The 21,439-nt window shown below is 38.9% G+C and overlaps 1 protein-coding gene across 3 annotated transcripts in view; it reads right to left on the reverse strand.

The window, feature by feature from the left end:
• Positions 1 to 20,535, reverse strand: part of LOC100724692 (protein diaphanous homolog 1) — a 57,936-nt gene extending 37,401 nt beyond the window's left edge. The window contains exon 1 of one of the 3 annotated variants that reach the window (XM_063232268.1): positions 19,842 to 20,535. In XM_063232268.1, coding sequence (XP_063088338.1) covers positions 19,842 to 19,958 — 117 coding nt within the window. In that variant the 5' untranslated portion in view covers positions 19,959 to 20,535. The remainder of the gene's footprint in view (positions 1 to 19,841) is intronic. The other 2 variants (XM_063232267.1, XM_063232269.1) reach the window with 2 other exon arrangements.
• Between the last annotated feature and the right edge of the window lie 904 nt (positions 20,536 to 21,439).

Genomic DNA, 21,439 nt, shown 5'->3' on the forward strand with positions numbered 1-21,439 from the left:
TATTCAGAAGAGCCAGAAGTTGGCCAAGGTGAGCCAAGAAATAGAATAAAATGCACTCTTCCCTCAAACAAACTTTTGCTGGATACCTATAGTTGGCATTAACTGCGATCTTGCCAGATGGTCATCTGTGATGAGTGCTGTATCGTAGGATTCGCTCATGATTTGGCCCACTGATATCCTCCCTCAGAAAGGGCTCTTGTCTTTCTCACATACTCTAAAGACAGTCTATGACTCAAAGATAGTATTCAGTTTTATTCCTCCGCCTTACAGCAGCAGTATTATTGCCCTTCTTGTTACAGTCTAAATTTGTGGTTGTCAATTTTTATAATTTTTCATTTATATACAAATAATTATCAATAAAAGCACATTTATTCTATAGGACTTTTAACTTATTGGATTAGTAGATAAATGTCTAAAAGTTATTAACTTAATAGAATTACATTTGTTAAGAGCTTTTCCCTTAAGAGACTCTCAGTTGTTTTTTTTTTTGTCTTTTTTCCTTTTTATCGGTACCGGGGATCGAACTCACGACTGCCTGCTTGCAAGGCAGGCACTTATGCCGCTGAGCTAAATCTCCAGCAGAGACTCTCAGTTTTATCAAATCTTACTTAAATCAACACAAACTGCTCAAAGATACACTGTAGCAAAAGTGACAGCATTAAGTACAAATACACTTGGTAGGGTATAGCTCTGCACTAACCATCAATCAACATAAAAATGAAAAGCTATCCTCTTATTCTTCTTCCAGAGAGTTAATTCAGTTTTTTATTCAGTTACCACATCCTAATGTAATATGTGGTAAGATAAATCTTTTGGTTTTATCTACTGGAAATTAAAAACTTCCTAGAGAATTTATAGCTTGTAAGAAACAATAAAAAAAAGTTGAAGAATCCCAAGCTATGTTCTACGAAGCCAAACTAATTAAATAACTTAGCGAGTTTGAAACACACCCTGATCAGTTATTATCATAATATATACAAATGAACTTTTGTAGTTGTTTTCCATAACTGAATCTGTTGTTCTGGCAGTGGTTTTATGTATTAATACTTTTGCTTTTAAAAAGCAAGCAAATGGGATGAAACTTGGCAGTCTTAAAGACACAGTTTCTCAGTGTTTCCCCAGTAATAGAATTGTACCTATATAATAAACTCATACCCTTGGAACTGATTTATCTCCGCTTGTTCTCTGAAAATTTTTAACTTTCTGCTCTAATCAGAAAAAGGGCAATTACATATGATCTCTTGGCATGCATGCTCATGTAGCCAAGCAAAAGGTAATTACATAGTGTTCTTTAGCAGCGATCTAGTAAGAGAATATAACTAAACATTACTTTGAAAACAAGAATATATTACAAACCAATTCCTACCACCAAGCTTCACCAGTATAGCTAAAGCATGCTGCTAGCAAAGGAGAAATATAAACCCACAGCTTTGGATCTCAGTACTTTCTAAAGATTTAGTTTAGCCTAACTTATGCCAAACAACTACAATTACATCTGAGTTCTTCACTAAGTGAACTACCACCGCAATAGCACAGTTGAACTCCACTTTGCCCCAATACCCTGTGATGATTCTAGTAGGCCTAGGATCCTGGGATTTATAGGTTTTCTCATAATACCTATAATCACAATGCAATTCACTTACTACCTCTCTTTTTTCTGAATCCACCCCTGTTCATGGGCTAATTCAAAGTGAGAGATGTATTAAGTGTGATAGGTAGAAGTCCAACATATCCCCTAAGACTCCCAGCTGATGTACACTGTATAACTGCCAGGACTGTGATCAGGTTATGTTACTAAGGCAAAATGACTTTTAAGAAAGGAAGATTATCCAAGTAGGATGAACCCAATCATGTGAGCCCTCTAAATCCAGAGGTCAGAGACATGTATTCAGCATGCTACTCCAGGCTTAAAGATGGAAGGGGCCAAAAAAGGCTAAAAGGAAGACTCAAGGTATCTAGAATAGTCTCCAGCTGACAGCCAGCAAAGTAACAGGGACTTAAGTTTCATGAATGAGCTTGGAAGCAATTTTTTCCCCAGAGCCACCATGTGAGAATAAGGCTCAGTTCACATCTTGATGTCAGCCCTTTGATACTCTTGAGAACCCAACCATACTGTCCATGCTGGACTTCTGATCAACTGAACTGTAAGCTAATAAACGTGTTTTGTTTTAAGCTGTTAAATTTGAGGTGATTTGTTGCACAGCAACAAAACTCATACATTAAGTGAATTGCTGAAATCTGGAATTCGTCTAGATCTTGGCCTAAAGGAAAAATATCATGAATCAATCTTTATTTCTGCCATCCTACATATAACAGTACAAGTATGCTTTTTAATAAACAGTTCTTCAGGCTTTATTTAAAAACAACAACAACAAAATCAGACACACACCTTTTAAGACCACTGAGAGCCTATATACAATAGTGTTGACTGCTCCTTCTGTAAAAGAGATTGCATTACCCTCACTACAGAAACGATTTTGTAAAATATATACCTGAAGACTAAACTAGGTGATGCTGCACTCCAACAACACGGCGTAAGAAAAGATCAATTTCTTGTCTATGGTACAATTTTACCATTAGCTGCAGTCAAAAGAACTAGGGCTGTGGGTGTAGGTCAGTGGCACAGCAACCTGGTTGGCAAGCACAAGGTCCTGAGTTCGATTCCTAGTACCAAAAGACAAAAAAAGATGTAGAAGACTCATGTAGGCCAACCAAATATTTTATATCAAATCCTGCTTAAAACAGTATTGTAACTGTTTTTATGAACCACACAGTAAGTTATAAAAGACAAAAGACATGTTTGGTTCATTTGATATGTCCCAAACTTTAATAATTACTTTAAAAATTAACATCAGTGCAAGTTTAGAAGCATCATGTTAAGCACAGTACATTCATACATTCATTACTATTCAAATTGAGCAAGGTGAGAAAAGTTTCAAATCAGGTCTATGATGGAACAGTACAATTGTTAGGGACAGTAAACAATAGAACAAAACTTTAAGAGTAATGTCTTTCCCTAAAGAATGAAACCAGAAGACACTGCTTGGTGCTTCGGCCCACTGAACATATTTATGAGTTATTCTTGAAAATATTCAGCCAGGCATGGTGCCACATGCCTGCATTTAGCAGGCTGAGGCAGGAAGATCACTGCAAATTCAAGGCCACCCTTATATCAAACAGTGATTCAAGACCATCCTGAACTACATAGTGAGACCCTATCTCAAAGCAAAACAAAACAAAAGAAAGAAAATATTCAATTATGGGACAGCATGTCACTGGGGAAAGGGAAGGTCATCTATCTCTTCTGAAAAGGAGTAAGGCCTCAGTAATGACAAAGGCTACCTATGGACAAATTTGAAGTGTCACACTGCAGCCAACAACTTCCTTTCAAATTCTAATGTATCTACCTAGGAAAAACATACAAAGCCTCTGCTACAACATTCAGAGACGCACACACAGAGATCAGGGTCCAGCTCTGACTCACTTTTCTGTTCTATCACAGGACCAATATTCAGTTCCTTAAGATAATAAATGAGGCAACTAGGGTTACAACATGGACTCGAATTCAATTATAAATTAGTCCTAACCTAGCTTTACCACACAGTTTACCACATTTCCACTAAAGCACAGTAAGCTTTTTTTAATCTACAACAGTTTCAACCTTCCTATCTTTAAGACTATATTATTTCACAGCACTGGTGTGATGAATAAAATAATGATGTGAACCTGAAGCGCTGTGTAAAAGCTAATGTATGTTGGACCCACTGAAACTGGCTCATAGCCCCTCTTCAATAATTCCCACTCCTCACAAAGAAGTTGATTAGAACAAGAAAGAAGCAAACAATGGCTAACTTTAAAAGAATATTTGAATTTTCTCTTCCATTTTCAAGAAATGGCCCAACAAGGTTGGCAAATGAATCACTTATCTACCACTTACAGAATAACAAACCAGATTTTGAAATCATTACTTATTTGTGCCTACAGTCTAAACAGGGATTATATAGACACATACCTAAAAAAAGAAATTAAAAGGGTAACTCAGAGGAAAGGAAGTATAAAAGAGACACAAAATGACCAAGAATGGTGGTCCAAAAAAGCAAGTCTGAGGGAAAAGGAAAAATAACTTTTTGCTGATAGCTCATCAGCTCACCTTAAAGTCCCCGAACTGGCTAGCCTGCATATGAGGTAGCTGACAGCTTATAAGCAAGATGGAACACACACACACACACACACACACACACACACACACCCCGCTCCGGCTCACTAGTCTAGTAGTACCTAACAGGTAGAATCCGGGTGGAAACTCAGCCCTTCTACTAGGCAGACGGCTTGACACTTGCACTATAAGGCGCTGACAGGTTGAGAAAACAAGTTGCCAATAAAGAAAGTGCTCAGCATCTGGAAATTCTGTTTTTCTATCTCAAGTACTAGGCAGACATGTCCATCTTCTTTGCTGCTGGGAAAGAAGCAAAAGCTCAGCATGTATATCCTGTCATTTGGTAAGCGAACAGTAAGCAAAGTGGAAAAAAAAAGAGTAAGCAAAGTTTCCTTTCTTTCAACTATCACAGGTTTCTGATAAAACTGTTAAATATACATTTACAAAACAAAATAATGTTAACCTATTTCTTGAGCTCTACATACTAATGCTGTCTTCCTCATTTTCTTAGTGGGCCTCCCTCCATACTGCCTGTGCTGACTGTGATACTCCTTTAAAAAAGGGGTGTTGTCCATTTAGAAACACTCAGTGACTCAGGAATGCTGTTTCTCAATTACCGTAGCAACTGTTTTCTCCTCCCATATTATGATATGAGCAGCAAGACATCTCTTCTTCCTCAAGGGTAAGCATGTATGTGACACACCCAAGGCCTAGCAGACAGGAAGTTTCTGCAGTCACTATCTCTCCTACACACAGGCATCGAGTATGTGCTTGTTTCAAATCCCACTACCCAACTTCATTTCTAAACGATTGCTACATCTCTTTTTTGTACCCTCACATCATTCCTGCATATCGAGAAATAATGATAGTGTACTGATAACACTAATCCAAAAATTATAGTGCTATTCCAAAAGCTAGACTTGTTCCTATGAATCCACAATTTTTCTGGCCTTGTACAAATGCGAAACAGATTTTATTTTTATTTCTTTTGGTTTCTGAGACAAGATCTCACAAAGTGGTATGGACTGGTCTTGAACTATGTACTGCAAGTGATCCTCCTACCTCAGCCTCCCAAATGCTGGGATTACAGGCGTGCAACACTAGAAGAGGGGCTGAAGGGAGGGGAAGGAAATGGAAAAAGAAGAGGAAGCCAGATAAACTATGTACTAGTACAAATTCCCTATGATGAACAATATACACAGAATTTCACACTATGGTACTTAGCCTCCAAAAAGATTTCCATGTATCAAGTATTTTTCTGTTTGGTTTCAATTATTCAAAAATAACTTCAATTTTTATACAATAAATTACTTTTTATATACATCTACATTTTCTTAGAAAAACTAATTTTTATAGTAAAAACTACACTTCCATTTCAAATAAAAGTAATTTTCAAAGATTACAAAACCGGAAAATATTTCTGGCATAATTTTTAAAGAAGACAGGTAGGATACTTTGGGAGGCTGAGGCAGGAGGACTGCAAGTTTGAGCTCAGTGTGTTAGTAACTTACCAAGAGTAATTTCAAAATTTAAAAAAAAAAAAGGCTAGACCCTAGGTTCAATCTCTAGTACAAAAAAAAAGCAGAACATATGTGTAAGCTATATAATGTTTAAAATTTTGTGCAAAGAGGCAAGGGCTAATTATTCAAATACTATATGAAATAAAAACAAAAAATAGAAAATTATGGTTCCTGGATATTGTTTTGTCTTTTTGAGATAGGATCTTGCTATGCCGTTTAGGCTGGCCTTAAACTCACTTTGTAGCTCGGATACTGTTTTGAAAATGTATAAATGTTTGTTAAGAAAATCATTAGCACAGTATATAAAAGTAACATTCTATTCCGTACTCAAAATATGCACCCATATTTTTTTCTTCTCTAGTAGTACTATCTCCCCTCACTCCTTGGTTTTGTTTTGTTTTATGAGATAGAGTCTTGCTATGTAGTTCAGGCAAGCCTTGAACTCACTATGTAGCCTACTAGACTGGCCTCAAATTTGTGGCTATACTCCTGCCTCAGCCTCCTGAGTGCCAGGATTACAGGCAGGGGCCACCACCTTCTTATCTTTACAGAAACATGCTGGCAGGCACAGTTACAAAATTTAGAAATAACAACACAATATGAGGAAGAACAATGAATACAGTCTAAAAGTGGAGTCTAAAACCTAGTTGACCTAATTATATGACTTTTAGCAATCTAATACCACTAGCTCTCTGTGTCTTCCACATTATAACAGGAAGCTGGGTCAAGTCATTTCTGAGAGCAAGGCACAGTGGAACATGCCTGTAATCCCAGTACTTGGGAGGCTGAGGCAGGAAGATCACATATTCAAGGTGAGCCTAGGCTACACAAAAAGTTCAAGGGTACCCTGGACTACCCTGGTATACTCTCAAAACATCAAAAAAATTTTTTTAAAATAATTTCATATCACCATAAGGACTGCACTTAGTTACTGCTGTTCCTTTTCAGGGTTCACCACCTCTGCTGCTTGCATGATAATGCGTATCCTACAGTGGTTTCTCACCACTTCTTCTTGTGGTTTCAATCACAGGAAACAGACGTCACCCATGGGCCTAGAACTAAGCAACGAACAAGCCCTGGCGGATGTAAAGAGCTGCCAACTAGGCTCAACTCCTACTTTTTAAAAATACAAGAACCAAGAAATCACTAGAGACCTCTAAGCCTTGGGAGCACTGATACACATCTCTCACAAAAACTAACAAAACTAAAAATATCTCTGTAGGCCCCATGCAAGATGAAGTAATTTTAGAATAGTTCAAAACTATTTGCTTCTGTGGCCAAATTAACAAGTTGAAGCTAAAGATTGGTATATTATATGTTCAACAACAAAAAAAAGGTATACTCCTGATGACCTTTTTTTTGGTGGAGAAACATACAGCATTCCAAGGACATGAAGATCCAACCATGTCCTCTTTATAATAATCGTACATAAACTTTTCTATAGCCATGAAAGACTGTAATACTAACTGATCCAAGTAACATGGAGACTTAGCCATTATTAATTTTAAATATATGTTAACCTCTGGAGCACTGGGTAAGTCCTGTTTGCATTTATAATAGTAAAAGTTGACAGCCTTGTACTATGTAAAATAATGCAAAGATTTTTAATTCTTCAAACATGTTCCCTCATTAAACACAATATGAAACTATAAGACACTGTCTCCATAGATATATTAATAATCTTTTTTCACATGGAACTCTTATGGCTGGGATAGTTATATTTAGCAGTTCTCTCTACTTCATAGTTAGCTTGGTGAGAGAGGACTAATATTTTCAAAACTGTCAATCTCCCAAATTAGACTATAGAAATAGAGAGCCTTGAAAATAATCACAAGGTTTCCAAGGCTAGCACTGAAACTAAATTATATAAAAGGATACTGCTAACATGAGCTGAACACTACCATTGCTCTTAGGAACTTTACAAGCCAGAAAGTAGATAAGCCCTCAAAACAAGATATAAATATATACCTTTGCCTTCAGGAATGTCTAAAGAACACTTCAAATAAGCATGCAATCAAAAGCCAAACTGCACTGTACTGAGAACATTTAGGACAAATAGGGCCAAAGACAAATTTAGGTTGTTTCCACAATGGCATTATCTACCTGTGCCTACAATTTGGTTATACATCTTAAGACCCCATTGAAAAGTCAAACCTTTAAAATCTAGATTAAGGACCAGGGATTTAACTCAGTGGCAATAAGTGCCTGCCTTGCAAGCGCATGTGAGTTCAATCCCCAATTAAAAAAAAAAAAAATCTTAAAATCTAGATTAATCTCTTAAAATCTGAAAATATTGGAAGTACAGCATTGATAAAGACTGAAAATCACACAAGTTTAACTCTAACACTCCATCTTGATAGCAGAGATGACTTTCTGTAACACTCATCTTCCCATTACTCATTTTCTTAGGTAATCCTGACTTATTCACTGTCACCATCACACATCACATGGCCCAAAACTGGCATTAACATGCATCATGTGTCACAAAGTTCTAATTATCAGTTTTGTTTTCTACAGGTTTTTACAGAAAGAAAACCCAAAAGCTCTTGCTAGGGGTAAAACAATCTCTTGCAGTAGCTTTATCTTTCTTAAATGATTTGTTTCCCTCTAATCTTGGGACTGCTGCAATCAGATCATTTTTCCTTACTACTTGCACACATTATACCTAAGCCTCTGTTTGCCCTTCTCCCCACCTCACAAAATCCCTTCCCTCTCTATGCTGCCAACCCATGGCTTTCCTTCCAGGACCAACCATATCTGCCCCATCTTCTATGAAGCTAATTAACACTGCCCACAATTCTATCTGGATTCTTTACAAAATGTGAGACATCAGGGCCAAGGATTTTAGCTCAGTGGTATAAGCACCTGCCTTGCAAGCGTGCGGCCATGAGTTTGATCCCCAGTAACAAAAAAAAATTGAGACACTAGTAAAACCTTGGAAACAACTCACAATAACACTCTAATTTTACAAGAAAGTTAAAGGCCACAAAACATGAAATGACTTGGGCATGGCATGTAGCTCAGAAGTAGTCCACTCTTCTAGCACACTTAAAGTTTTGGGTTCAAACTCTTGCACTGGAGAAAAAAAAGAAAAAGTAAAGTGACTTGCTCAAAGTTCACATAAACTAGTAAGTAGTAAAATCACGACTAAGCATCAATACATGGAAATAATGCAGGAGTAAGAGATAAGGATCTAGTTCTTGGCCTAATCACTTGCTAGACTAACTTTTGGGGGGTGGGGGCTGATATAGAATTTTGCTAGATAGCCCAGGTTGGCCTTAAACTTGAACCCTCTTGTCTCAGGCCCCTGAGTGCTGGCGTTACAGGTATATGTCACTATGCCTGCTTCTATGCTAATAGTTTTTAATCTGTAAAAATAATGGCATTGCCAAGTGTGGCAGCTCACACCTGTAATTCTAACACATGAAAGACTGAGGCACAAAGATCACAGTGAGTTCAAGGCCAGCCTGGGCTACAGAGTGAGTTCAAAGCTGGCCTGGACTACATAGCAAGACCCAGTTTCATAAATAAATAAGTAAATAAATAAATAAAAAAGTTTAGTAAGTAATTTTAGAGTGTTTTTCACCTTCAGTATTCTAAGATTCTGAAAATTCGGTTTTCTGACTCTCAATCCAATAATCTTTACATTTAATTCCCTCACATCTCTGAATTTCTATACCATTTAAAGTTTATGCTCAAGGCTTTAGAGCTTTTTCTACCTATATAGACACAGCTCAGATTACACTCTTTTAAGAAAGGCAAGGATTGCCGGGCGTGGTGGCTCACGTCTGTAATCCCAGCACTTGGGGGGGGGGGGCTGAGGTGGGAGGATCATTGCGAGTTCGAGACCAGCCTGGGCTACAAAGTGAGCTCAAGGCCAGCCTGAACTGCATAGCAAGACTCCGTCTCAAAAAAAAAAACAAAAAAACAAAAAACAAAAAAAAAAAAAAAAAAAAAGAAAGGCAAGGATTGAACTTGATATGAAAACCACATGACTTCTTGATCAGACTTTGGATCCAGCATAGATCCATGAAAACTCAGGCTAACAAGCCAAACTATTTCCTAGTCCAACACCAGAAACACAGAAAATGCTACTCCCAGGTACTTAGATCTCTATGGCAATGTCTTAATTATTAACTACAGGCAAATAACTCCAGGTCTAAAGAACAAATTGTGGCAGTCCCCAGACTCAGGAGAAACCCTGGAATTATAAGCTTTTTTGCAATTGTTTTGATGGAATTTTGGGGCCACAGAGGTCTTTAAAAATACCAAATGCAAATACAAAACATAAAAAGACTAACTATACAGATGTTTGCCACAAAACTTCCTTCTCCCTGTGTCACCACCACTTGCTGCTCTCAGCAATTTAACAACTACAACTACTGAACAGGTGACGCTATTAAAGCTGTTTTGCTTACAAAGGAGACAAGGTGCTTTAAAAAAATAATAACTTACACAACTGCTTAATAATTCATGAGCCAGGGGAAAGATAGGTTTTGCATGTACTGTAATAGCTACCTTTTGAAGCCTAAGATAAGAAAGATTTAATTGAGTCTTCCAATAGCTTGAAAATCTAAATTACTAAATGCAAAAACCACTTAGGTATTTAGCCAATGTACCTCACCCATCGAAACCCACTTTAGTACTTCCTTGCCAATGGAACTCTAGGAGAATACAGTTCTAATAGACTATAGATGACAAAAAGACTTCAAAAGATACCACCTACATTTTCTAAGAAATTCCTAGGAGTGAATAGTCTTTTATACCACAGCCACAAAAAGTGGACTCATGTAAACTGTCATTACAATGTGATGAATAAATGTTTGACTTTTTAATCTCTACTAGGTTTGAATCCTGGCTCTGCCATTTGCTGGTTTTATGTCTTCAAGTAGGTTGCTTAAGCTTAGCTCTAACTTAATCATCTATTAAACTGAAATAATAATAATAGTGCCCATTTTATAAGGTCAGTGTAAACATGAATGAAAAACTGAATCTAAAGCTTTTTAGCTTTGGGATATAGTAAGCAAGCAATAAACAGCTGCAATTATTACTGTGATTGTTGTTATTAATTCTTATCTTTACAGGAATTAATCTTCCTTATACATAAGGTGCGGAACATTCATTAATAAGGTAGGAAGACTGTTAGCCAAGCATGGTAGTGCATGCTGGTAATCACAGCACTTGGGAGGCTGAGGTAGGAGGATCACAATGAGTTCAAGGCCAACCTGGGATATACAAGTAAGCAAGGCCAGCCTCCATTACATTGGGCGTCTCTGTCTCAAAAAAAGACTGCTACATGATTTTTTTGTGTTTGTTTTGTTTTGTTGTCTTTTAGAGACAGAATCTTGCTATGCAGGTTAGGATGGACTTGAGCTCGCTTTGTAGCCCAAGCTGGTCTCCAACTTGCAATGATTCTCCTGCCTCAGCCTCCTGAGTGCTGGAATTACAAGCATGCACCACTATGCCTGGCTATCACTACCTAACCTGAAAAAGATGCTTCCAGGATAAATGAAATCTCAAAAGTCCCTAAGCCTTACAGTATTAGAATGTTTTGTCTTATCTACAAGAAAAAGTTTATACTCTGAAGTGAACATGTGAAAAATAACTCACATATGACCAATGAAAAACAAGCAAATTTAAGAGCTAAATCTATAAAAACTTTAGAAGCAAACAAAATCTAGGGACTGTAATTTGGGCAAAGATTTTTAAGCTATGACATAAAAAGCAAAAATGAAAAACTATGGACTTGATCAAAACTAAACACTTCAGCGCTTTCAAAATACATTGTTGTTAGTTGGTATCAGGAATCAAACTCAGAATCTTGCACTTGCCAGGCAAGCACTGTGCTACTGAGCTATACACCCCGCCCCAAAATATAGTTAAAGTGAAATGGAGCCAGGCATTGTAGTACATACCTGCATCCCAGTCCTACTGTAGGCTGAAACAGGAGGATCATACATTTGAGGGCAGGCGGCGTAAGATCCTGCCTTAAGATACAAAGTTTAAAAAAATAAAGACCCATAATAGGGTTGGGGATGTGGTACACTGTGAAGGCCTTGGGTTCAATTCTCAATACCATAAAAAGAAAGAAAGAGTTAAGGCAGAGGAGGAATAAAAAAACTTGCAAAACAACACAACACATATCCAACAAAAATCTGTATTATTCAGCTTGTAAGAAAAAATTTAATCGACAAAATTCTTGAATAGATGCTTCAAGAAAGATTTAAAAAAAAACCAAAGACAAAAACAAAAAACAAGGACAATAAAAGATGCGCAAAATCATTAGAGATTTACAAGTAAAAGCCAAAATGAGATATCACTACATAACACTATGGCTAAAATTTAAGACTAATCAAAGAAAGCATTGACAAGGAGCTAGACTTCTTACACTGTAATTGCTGACAGGAATGCAAAATAGCACAACCATTTTGGAAAACAATTTGGCAATTTATTTAAAAATTAAACAGATATCTAATATGAGAACCAATCATTCCATTCCATATTTATCCTAGAAAAATGAAGACATGTCTAACCAAAAACTTACAAATAAATGTGCACTATAAAAATGTCCAAAAAAGTGGAAACAATCTAAATGTCTAACAACAAGTAAACAAATAAAAAAGTGTGATAAATCCATACAAAGTAATGTTACTCAACAATAAAAAAGGAACAAACTATGGCATACCTGGAATCCTAGAACTCTGGGAGACTGAAACAGGAGGATTGAAAGTTCAAGCCTTGCCCGGGCAACCTAGCAACTTAGTGAAACTGTCTCATAATAGAACAGAAAAAAAAAAATGGCTAAGGATATAGCTCAATGCAAAGGCTCTACCTTCAATCTCTAGTACTATTAAAAAAAAAACTGCAGTTAAGCAAATCAGTGCTTACCTGGGAATTGAACAGGGAGGAAGGGAAGGACAGAGGAGTGTGAGGGAGAGATTACAAAAGGTTAAGAGAAACGTTTTAAGGGTGATAGACATATTCATTATCTTAACTACAGTTATGATTTTGCAAATTGTGCACTTTAAAAAAGTACTCTAATCAGACATTGATGAAACTGTAAAAACTGGGAAGTGAGGGTACTTTACTTGCCCTACAGTTAGGATATTAAGTGGAGAGGGGCATACACATCTGAGATGTAAGGTCAATTACCAATATACACTCCTCAGTTTTCTGGTGACCCTCAGATCACAGAAGGTTTGTAAATCAGCCTTGGTAAGATCCTGAAAGTATGTCAAATCTTTTTAAAAATAATATGCCCTCACATGGCACTGTAACATAGGAAATAAGTCACAGAATCAGAAATTCAGAAAAATAACCTCATACAGCATATATATACTCTACCTGTATTTGCTACACTAATAAAATGTCCAGACAGCAGTTGCCTAAAGATCACTATAAGTACCACCAAGGATTAAACAGTCCCATTTTCCATCTAAGAATGCATCTATAGAAGAATGTCATGTGTGTGTTTGGTTTTGGGGTGCTGGAACCTCCACAGGGCAAGGACTCTATCACTGCGTTATTCTCCCAACCCCCAATGTATTTCCTTTAATTTAATTATATTATGCTTATTCTCTTTTTATTCCTGTCTCTTCTTTCACCCTTCTTTTTGTGAGATAGTGTTGTACTGTGTAGTTCAGGTCGGCCTTGAACTCACCATTAGTCTAGACTGGCCTCAAACTAATGGTCTTCCTGCCTCAGTCCCCAACTGCTGGTAGTACAGGTGTGTGCCACCAAATCCAGCTGTTCCCTTCCTTGAAGAAAGAAATATAAGCCATATTTAAAGGGCAAAATGACTTTTCACAGAGTCAAGCAACAAAGAACTCGTTTGTTCAATTTTTCCCCTCATAGTCTTAGTTTCTAGCATACCTATTTCCTCTCATAAAATCCCTTTCTGCTACTCCTCAAATCCTAAAACTTATATAAAGAAATGCAGAATCAAAAATTTCTGATTCTCTTCCTTTATTCAATTTCCACCTAACTTCTTAATGTTTGTATTCTTAATGTTGCAACCTACAACTGTAAGAAATGACTGCTACACTGAGTGGGTGTGTGGACTTCATAGCACTCAAAGTTTCTTCAAGCTCTAAAATTTTAAGGATATCATTCACAGCATGTTTTAATTATGAATGGAAGAATCTCAAAGTTGACAGAACAACAATGCACCCATTTATCCTGTAGTCAATAGTTAGCTCATTAAAATATTTTAGTCTAATATTTAACCTTTCCTTCAGTATTTCTTTTATAGTATTTCCTTTAAAAAGTTCACTGCTAGGTATAGTGGCACATGCCTATAATCTCAGCATTCAAGAGCCTTAAGTTGCAAGTTCACCAGCTTGGGCTACAAAGCGAGTTCAAGACCAGCCAGCACTACACAGTGAGATCCTGTCTCAAAAAAACCAAAAAAAAAAAAAAAAGTTCCTTGATTCTAAAACATCTTTGTGGCCAGATGTAAACCAACACACCTAAATGCATGCCTATAATCCCAGCACTCTGGGAGGCTGAGACAGGAGGATCATACTTCTGACCCTAGGCTCTTAGCAATTTAGTAAAACCCGTCTCAAAAAAAAAAAAAAAAAATTTTTTTTTAAAAAAGGTCTGAGGGGCTGGGGATTTAGCTTGATGGTGTAAGCGTCTGTCTGGCAAGATGAGGTCCTGAGTTTGATTCTCAGTACTGGGGGGAAAAAAAAGGTCTGGGAATGTAGCTCAATGTGAAGATCCTGGATTCAATTTTTGATGTCTCAAAAAACAAACCTGTGATTGTTCAAACAATGACAAAAAGTTAAGACAAGAAGAATATTCAATGATGAAATCTTTACTTTTCAATTTTTGCTTTGAGGTTTTAAGAAACTGTAGTGTTAAAACAGGCGTAGTGGTGCACACCTGTAATCCCAGCACTCAGGAGGCTGAGGCAGGAGGATTGTTGAGAGTTCGAGACCAGCCAGGGCTACAAAGTGAACTCAAGGCCAGACTGAACTGCATAGTATGACCCTGTCTCAAAAAAAAAAAAAAAAAAAAAGAAATTGTAGGATCAATAGCTTCTGATTGCTAGATTCCACAAAAAAGCCTGGCTATGCCCAAGCCAACACCTACTGCAGCAGGTAAGAAATAAAAACAGAGACACAGTCAGTGAGGCAAAAGGATTATGGTTCTGTCTCTGCTAACCCTATCTAGGGGTAAACAACCAATGCTGTATCATCCTCATCTCACTTCTTCGCCCCCCCCCCACACACACTGGGATTAAACACAAAACCTCTACACTCAACTACAGCCAACCTTTTCTAATTTTTTGTTTTAAGACAGCTTCTCACTAAATTGCTCAAGCTGGCTTTGAACTTTCAATCTTTTTTTTTTTTAACTTCAATCTTGCCTCAGCCTCGTTAGTAACTGCTATTATAAACATGCATCATCACCTGGGCTTCTAATGCTGCTTCTTTATAGGCAGCAAGAAGTCTACTTTTTCCTACTGTTTTCAAACAAAAGTAACTGAAAACAGAAAGTTCAAAAAAAAAAAAAAACCTTAATACAAAGTTACTTTCAAAACCAGAATGGTCTATATAATTTATAAATACTTCAGTTACAAAGACATAAAATGAGAGAAAAGATCACTTACTCAAACTCTTTAATGCCCTGTGTATCTTGTTTTATTAATAAACATAATTTTTGTCTTTGTTATTTGGACAAGATCTTGCCACCTTAAATGTGTGATTTTTAATCTATTCTATATCATATGAGTTTAACTTTTAAGCCTCTATTATATTCTAGTGAAGAGGTAACACTGCCCAAGGAAAACTTGGCAATTCATTTGAAAAGTACCTCAAAGATCGTCAGGGATAACAAAAAGTAATTCTGGCTTATGAGATATAAAATTAGTTTATTCTGACCTGTGTGTTCATCAAAAAAATTAAATAATTCCCCTTTTATTACTATTTTCTTTGCTTTTTAAGCAAACATGCACATAATCCACAGGTCATAAAACTTTCGGATTTTTTATTTTTACTACTGAGGATTAAACCCAGGGTTTCTCACTGAGCTACATCCCTAGTCCTTATTATATATTTACTTATGTGTGTATGCATGCACTACTGGTGACCGAATTCAACAACTCATGTGCTAGACAAGTGCCACAGCCTCAGCTTCTAGTCCTTGTTTTATTTCTTATTTCTGGGACAGGATCTCTATAAATTGCCTGAGATGGATTCAAATTTGTAATCCTCCTGCCTCAGCTTTCTGGGTTTACAGGTATACCACCACACTCAGCTTTTCAGCTCTTTTTCTTTTCTTTTTTTTTAAAGTACTCAGGGCTGGGGGTTTAGTTCAGCAGCATAAGTGCCTGCTTGGCAAGCATGAGATCCTGAGTTCAATCTCCAGTACCAAAAAAAAACAAAGTGCAAAAAGTACTCCAATATTTACCAACTCTCCCAATTATAAGTCATTTCCTCAACTCTGTCTTTTTTGAGAAAGAATGTTTTTTTGTTTTTGTTTTGTTTTGTTGGTGCAGGAGATCAAACCCAGGGCCTTGTGCAGGCAAGGCAAGAATTCTACCACTGAGCCACATCCCCGGCCCCAAGAATTTTCTTTTGAGACAAGTATATGTAATAATACCCAGTGAACCTAAACACAAGGCAACAGGGCAGGAATTTTTTAAATACCATTTTATCATCTCAAACATCTCAAAAACATTCTTTGGATCCCCCAATACTTTTCAAACTAATCCCTGTGGCTATTATCTTTCCCAAAATAATTCAATTGTATAAATCTCTGCATAGTTCTCAGTTTTTGCCACCTTTTAGATAAAAGTTAATGTCTTCTGAGCCAGGTGTGGCTCATGACTGTAATGCTGCCATGTGAGAGGTGGAAGCTGTGGCTCATTATGAATTCAAAGCCACCTGAGTTAAGTAGTGAGTTCAAGGCCAGCCTGTACTACAGGGCAAGACCCAGTAACACACAGTACAGAGCAAGGCCCAGTCACACACAGTCACACAGTCACACAGTCACACACATACACACCCATCTTCTTGAAGAAGAGACAAGCAGGAATCCGCATGAAAACTCTACTTTTTTCATATTCTCTACATTTCCTATTATCTCCTTACAATTCTGCACAGCATCATTTACCTTTGGTCAGAAGTCTGTAATTACAGTTAAACTCCCATTATTACTTTGCTTTTAGAAAAGTATAAAACTGCAACATAATTCAACACAGGCTCTAAAATAAGATTTTTAAAAATCATGTTTTAATTTGTATACTAAAATTCGTGTTTTACAAACTTATATTCCTAGCTGAATGAAGAAGCAACATTCTCCTGGGATGTGTCTATTTCTCAATAACATGAGAAGTATGCAGCCTATTAAATGCAGGGATACTCTGTAGCCTCCTAACATCCTGGCTGTATTTGATCCACTTAAATATATTTCGGAAATCAATCTAGTTGATATCTATATTCACCACTACTGAAAAGTCAAAAATAGTTCGAAATTTTATTTTCTTTCATATAAAAGGAATCCTAAAGGAATGGGAATAATGGTAAAGAAGCAATATGCTCATGATCCAAGAGAAGACAGACTCATGAAAAATCAAGAGGGATTACTAAGCAGTCTGGCTTCCCTCACTCAAGTCAGTATCTCTAACAATCTTCAGTAATTTAGGACCTCTGCATTCTTATCAGTTGATCTGTTTTAAGAACTTGCATAAAGCCAGAAAAGTATGCAGCAGCAGCTAAAGGGACTGTAACCCCTCAAGTGCAAACAATCTTTGAGTACACTTAGTCCAAAAGGTACAGTTTTATAAAATGTATTCCTAATGGAGTTCCAGAGGACACACACTTAAGAAAAGGTGGAGGAGGCGAAAGAGCTTTGAGTTTGGTTTTAGCCTGCAGTTCAAAAAACTAAGCCACGGGTAACAAAAGCACACTAGCAATCTCACCCACTCCACCCACCACATATACATACACAGACACACAAAGAAAAGTGGATTGCAGTGCTCCTCATCTCTCATTTCCAGAGTAATAAAAAGAGCAATGATAAAAAAAGAAATTCTGATGCCTTGAGGTAGATTATACTTGGGAAATAAGGGGTTAAGCATTAACTTCTTTCCTGGAAACCTTCCAATTCCGTAGGTGCTAATGCAATTCTCAATACTACAATACCTAATTTTAAAAATTCAGCAGGGTAGGGGTTAAGACCAACAATGCCTTAGAAAAATAAGAACTTGATTCAATGCCACCTTCTTTAAAGTAAATATGAACAACTCTGAGCCAAATCCATTCAGCGTATATAAGACCACGTGACCTGCCAAAAAACAGGTGCAAAGACATGAGTTCCCTCTGGTTTCTCACCTTACAGCACCACACACTTAAACAGATTTCACAAATTTGTGAAACTCACAAGTGTCACGATAAAATAAAAAATATGCATAAAAATCTATGGTACTAAAGATTTAAAAACTATTAACAAGTCATGAAGATCACTACAAATCAGCAGAAGTAACTAGAATGTGGGTGAAGAAAGTCAAACAGTCCCCATGGAAACAAAACCCAAAAGATACACAAACAGAAGGGACATAACCCGCAGAACAAAAGTTTTAGAAGAAAAGCTCCTAACTAAAAGGGTCAATTCTGACCCTAAAGAAATAGGGAAAAATGTAGCTTTAGTCACCAAAGGGAAGGGGATGTCACCAATATTAACCCTGTATTTGTGAAAAGAAAGGTGTTCACCAGATAAAAACAGGCAGTTACTGACAGCCTGTATGTCACTGGAAAGGAGTCCAGGAGCACCTGGTCTTGCTAGAAATAGTGGGGAAAGATGAGTCACTATTTTATTTCTGATTAAGTATGCTCCGAATCCCAACACTCTAAGTCACAAAACATTTTCTTGCTGTTGCCATCACTTTATCCAGTTTTCTCACCAAACTTGTGGAGTACAGTCAGAATACTGGGGGAAGGGGTCAAAAGCAAGCAAGATGTAAGTTACAATCCAATGTGGTCCGCAGAAAGAGATACTAAAGCTGTCACATAAGTACCTGAAAGAGAAGACTTAAGTAACTACTTAACTAGCAAATGCTAAGACTAACAAAACTCTTTCCCTCTCCTGAACACTGCTCCATATCTTTGAAAGTTCTCACATTAAAAAAGCAAGTTAACACCCTAGAAAGAAGAGTAAGAAAGATTTAAGGTGGACAAAAGGTACTAAAATATAATAGAACTACATGAATATCAATATTCCCTCAGACTTGGAAGTCATTAGCACCTGAAGAAAAGGGATGTCAGTGACCTTGGCACATAGGAGGCAGAAGAGGAGTGGAGCAGATGGTTCTCACAGAAAATGTATAAAAAGCAATTCAATTACTCATAAACTTCTGCGACTTGAAAACCCAACTTTCAGAGCCACAGGGGAGGTTTATCACCATCCTAGATCAAGAAGGGCATAATTATGACAGAAGTTCTAATCCTCTAAAAAGTGACAACCAACAGGGTGAAGACAAGGTTCTCTGGAGAGAAACAGTAGGAAACCAATCATCGTCACACCCCAATGACCACAGGATCTGGGCAGGAACCCCTCCACGTAATCACAAGGACGAACGTCCCAGGGAGGAGGGAAGGCAGGGCTCAAGTCAGGTAACATTCCTGAGGGGAAGGATTATCAGGTGACACCGGGCAGAGGGCCGGGACGGGGAGCGGGACCTGGACGGGGACGGGAACGGCAGGAGGAAAGTTAGCAGGTGAAAGAGATCAATCATGAGGAAGTAACCTTAGAAAGGAAATAAGAGAATACCAAAAAATGGGGTGAAGATGAAGAGAGAAAATGGATCCAGAACAGCACAGGCGACCAAAAAGAGGCGTGTTTCGGTACTAGAGGCAGAAGAAAGGAAGTGTGGCTGAGAGGCAGCGGGGCCACGGGGGCGGCCGGGCTGAGACTGCGGGCTGGGGTGCGAGGGACGCCGCGCGGGTGCCAGGACAGAGCCGGGGCACTCGGGGCTACCCGAGGTCCGGAGAGGGAGGATGTGGAGCTTCGGAGCCGAGGACCCAACGAAACCAGGTAGAAGCGCGGGGGCGGCTCCCTAGAACCGGGCAGGAGTCCTCAGAGCCGCCTACGATGATCACCGGAGCCCAGGGGGTGGCTACCGGGCCGCGCTGAAGGCGCGGGGTGGGAGGGACACTTACAAATTTCTTGGATTTGCCGCCGTCGCCGCCCGTCGCAGGCAGCTCATCCGGGCTCCGGCCCTTCTTCTTGTCCCGGGTCCCGCGGCCGGGCCCTTGGCTTCCACCGGAGGGCTCCATGTCCCGGTTCGCACGGTCAGTGACCCCGCGCCTACACCGCTCCCGCCTGGCCGCTCCACGCCAGCCGCCGCCGCCGCCCAGCAGCTCTTCAGCCGGCCGCCGCGCCCCGCCTCATTAGCATGCCGAGCTGCGCGCGCCTCATGAATATACAACGGCGACGCCTCGCTCCCGCCCGCCTGCCCCACTTCCGCCCGGACCCGCAGCCCCTACCAATGGGGGGAAGGGAAGGGGGTGGAGGGAAGTCGCGGAAGCGCGCTACCTGCCCAGCGGACCTAACCATTCGGACCCACGTTGGGGGGGGGCGGGGGCGAGTGGGCGGTGCAGCGCTCCGGGCCACAGGAGCACCGCCCCCTGGCGGTCAGAGCCCGCAGGCTCCTTAGCCCCAGCGCAGCACCCAAGTGGCTGTAAAGCCTAAACCACCTCACATCTAGACCAGGGTATGATGATCTAAACCAAAAACTGCATGGCAGGGACTGTTATTCTGTCAGAAAATTTAAGTGCTGGGCGTTTTAGGATAACTCAGTTTTTACTGTCTGCAATACATTTGGAATAAACACACAAAAAATAACTGGACAGCTACCATGTATTTTCAGAGCTATGTGCCAAGAAGAAAGCTTGATCCACCTGACACACTAGATTGTGAAATAGACTAGTTCTGGAGTTAACACTGCCCAGTTCCCCATCCCAGCGTGCCTCCATTTCTAATCTGGACAAACTTCTTATGCCAATAGCCAAGACAGTAGTAACAGGTGCCTAGACTAGGCACTACATGACCACTACATGTCTTTTCTCAGTGAACCCCCATGAACCATATGATAGCTTCCAGTTTCACCATTTTACAGGTAAGAAATCTGATTCTGTGTTCCACAAGTACTGTATGAGTTAATCTGGAAGAGCTAAAAGCAGTGTCTTTATTCCAGGCAGCTGGACAGATGCTCACTGAAGAATAAACATGTCATCAATTTTAACACATTTCTGAAAACTAAAGAAAAAAGAAAAGAAATTTGGACTTCAGGGAGTAAAAGTAACTGACCCAAGGATACAAAATTTATAGAAAACTGAAACTCAGATTAGTCTGACTACCAAGTCCTGTGTTTGAGCAAGATTCCCCCACTGGCATAAATCAAACATGCCTGAAAAGTCTCCAACACAATGGTCAGCTGTCTCAGCAGTTTTATCCATGCTCCTGGCTATGTCTGCCCCAGCTGTGAAAAGCAGTGGCACATAGTAAGTCCTCACAGTATAGACTGAATCCTTGACCAGTTGGCAAAAGATTTCAAGTGTACATTCCTAGAGAGCCAAGTTGGTGACTTACCCACTGGGGTTCCTAGTGCTTAGTGTGGGACCTGTTCATACCAGCAGCTGCTAAACCGACTGGCTCGTAAACCTGATTTTCATCTCTTGTGTACCAGACCTCCCAGCTGCCTGATGGAAACTTACATAGAGCCATCTAGCCCATCCTTGAAACTCTGTCCAAAACA

This window comes from Cavia porcellus, unplaced genomic scaffold, assembly GCF_034190915.1.
Source record: "Cavia porcellus strain 051 isolate PalLab524CR breed Dunkin Hartley unplaced genomic scaffold, mCavPor4.1 scaffold_21, whole genome shotgun sequence".
NCBI lineage: Eukaryota > Metazoa > Chordata > Mammalia > Rodentia > Caviidae > Cavia > Cavia porcellus.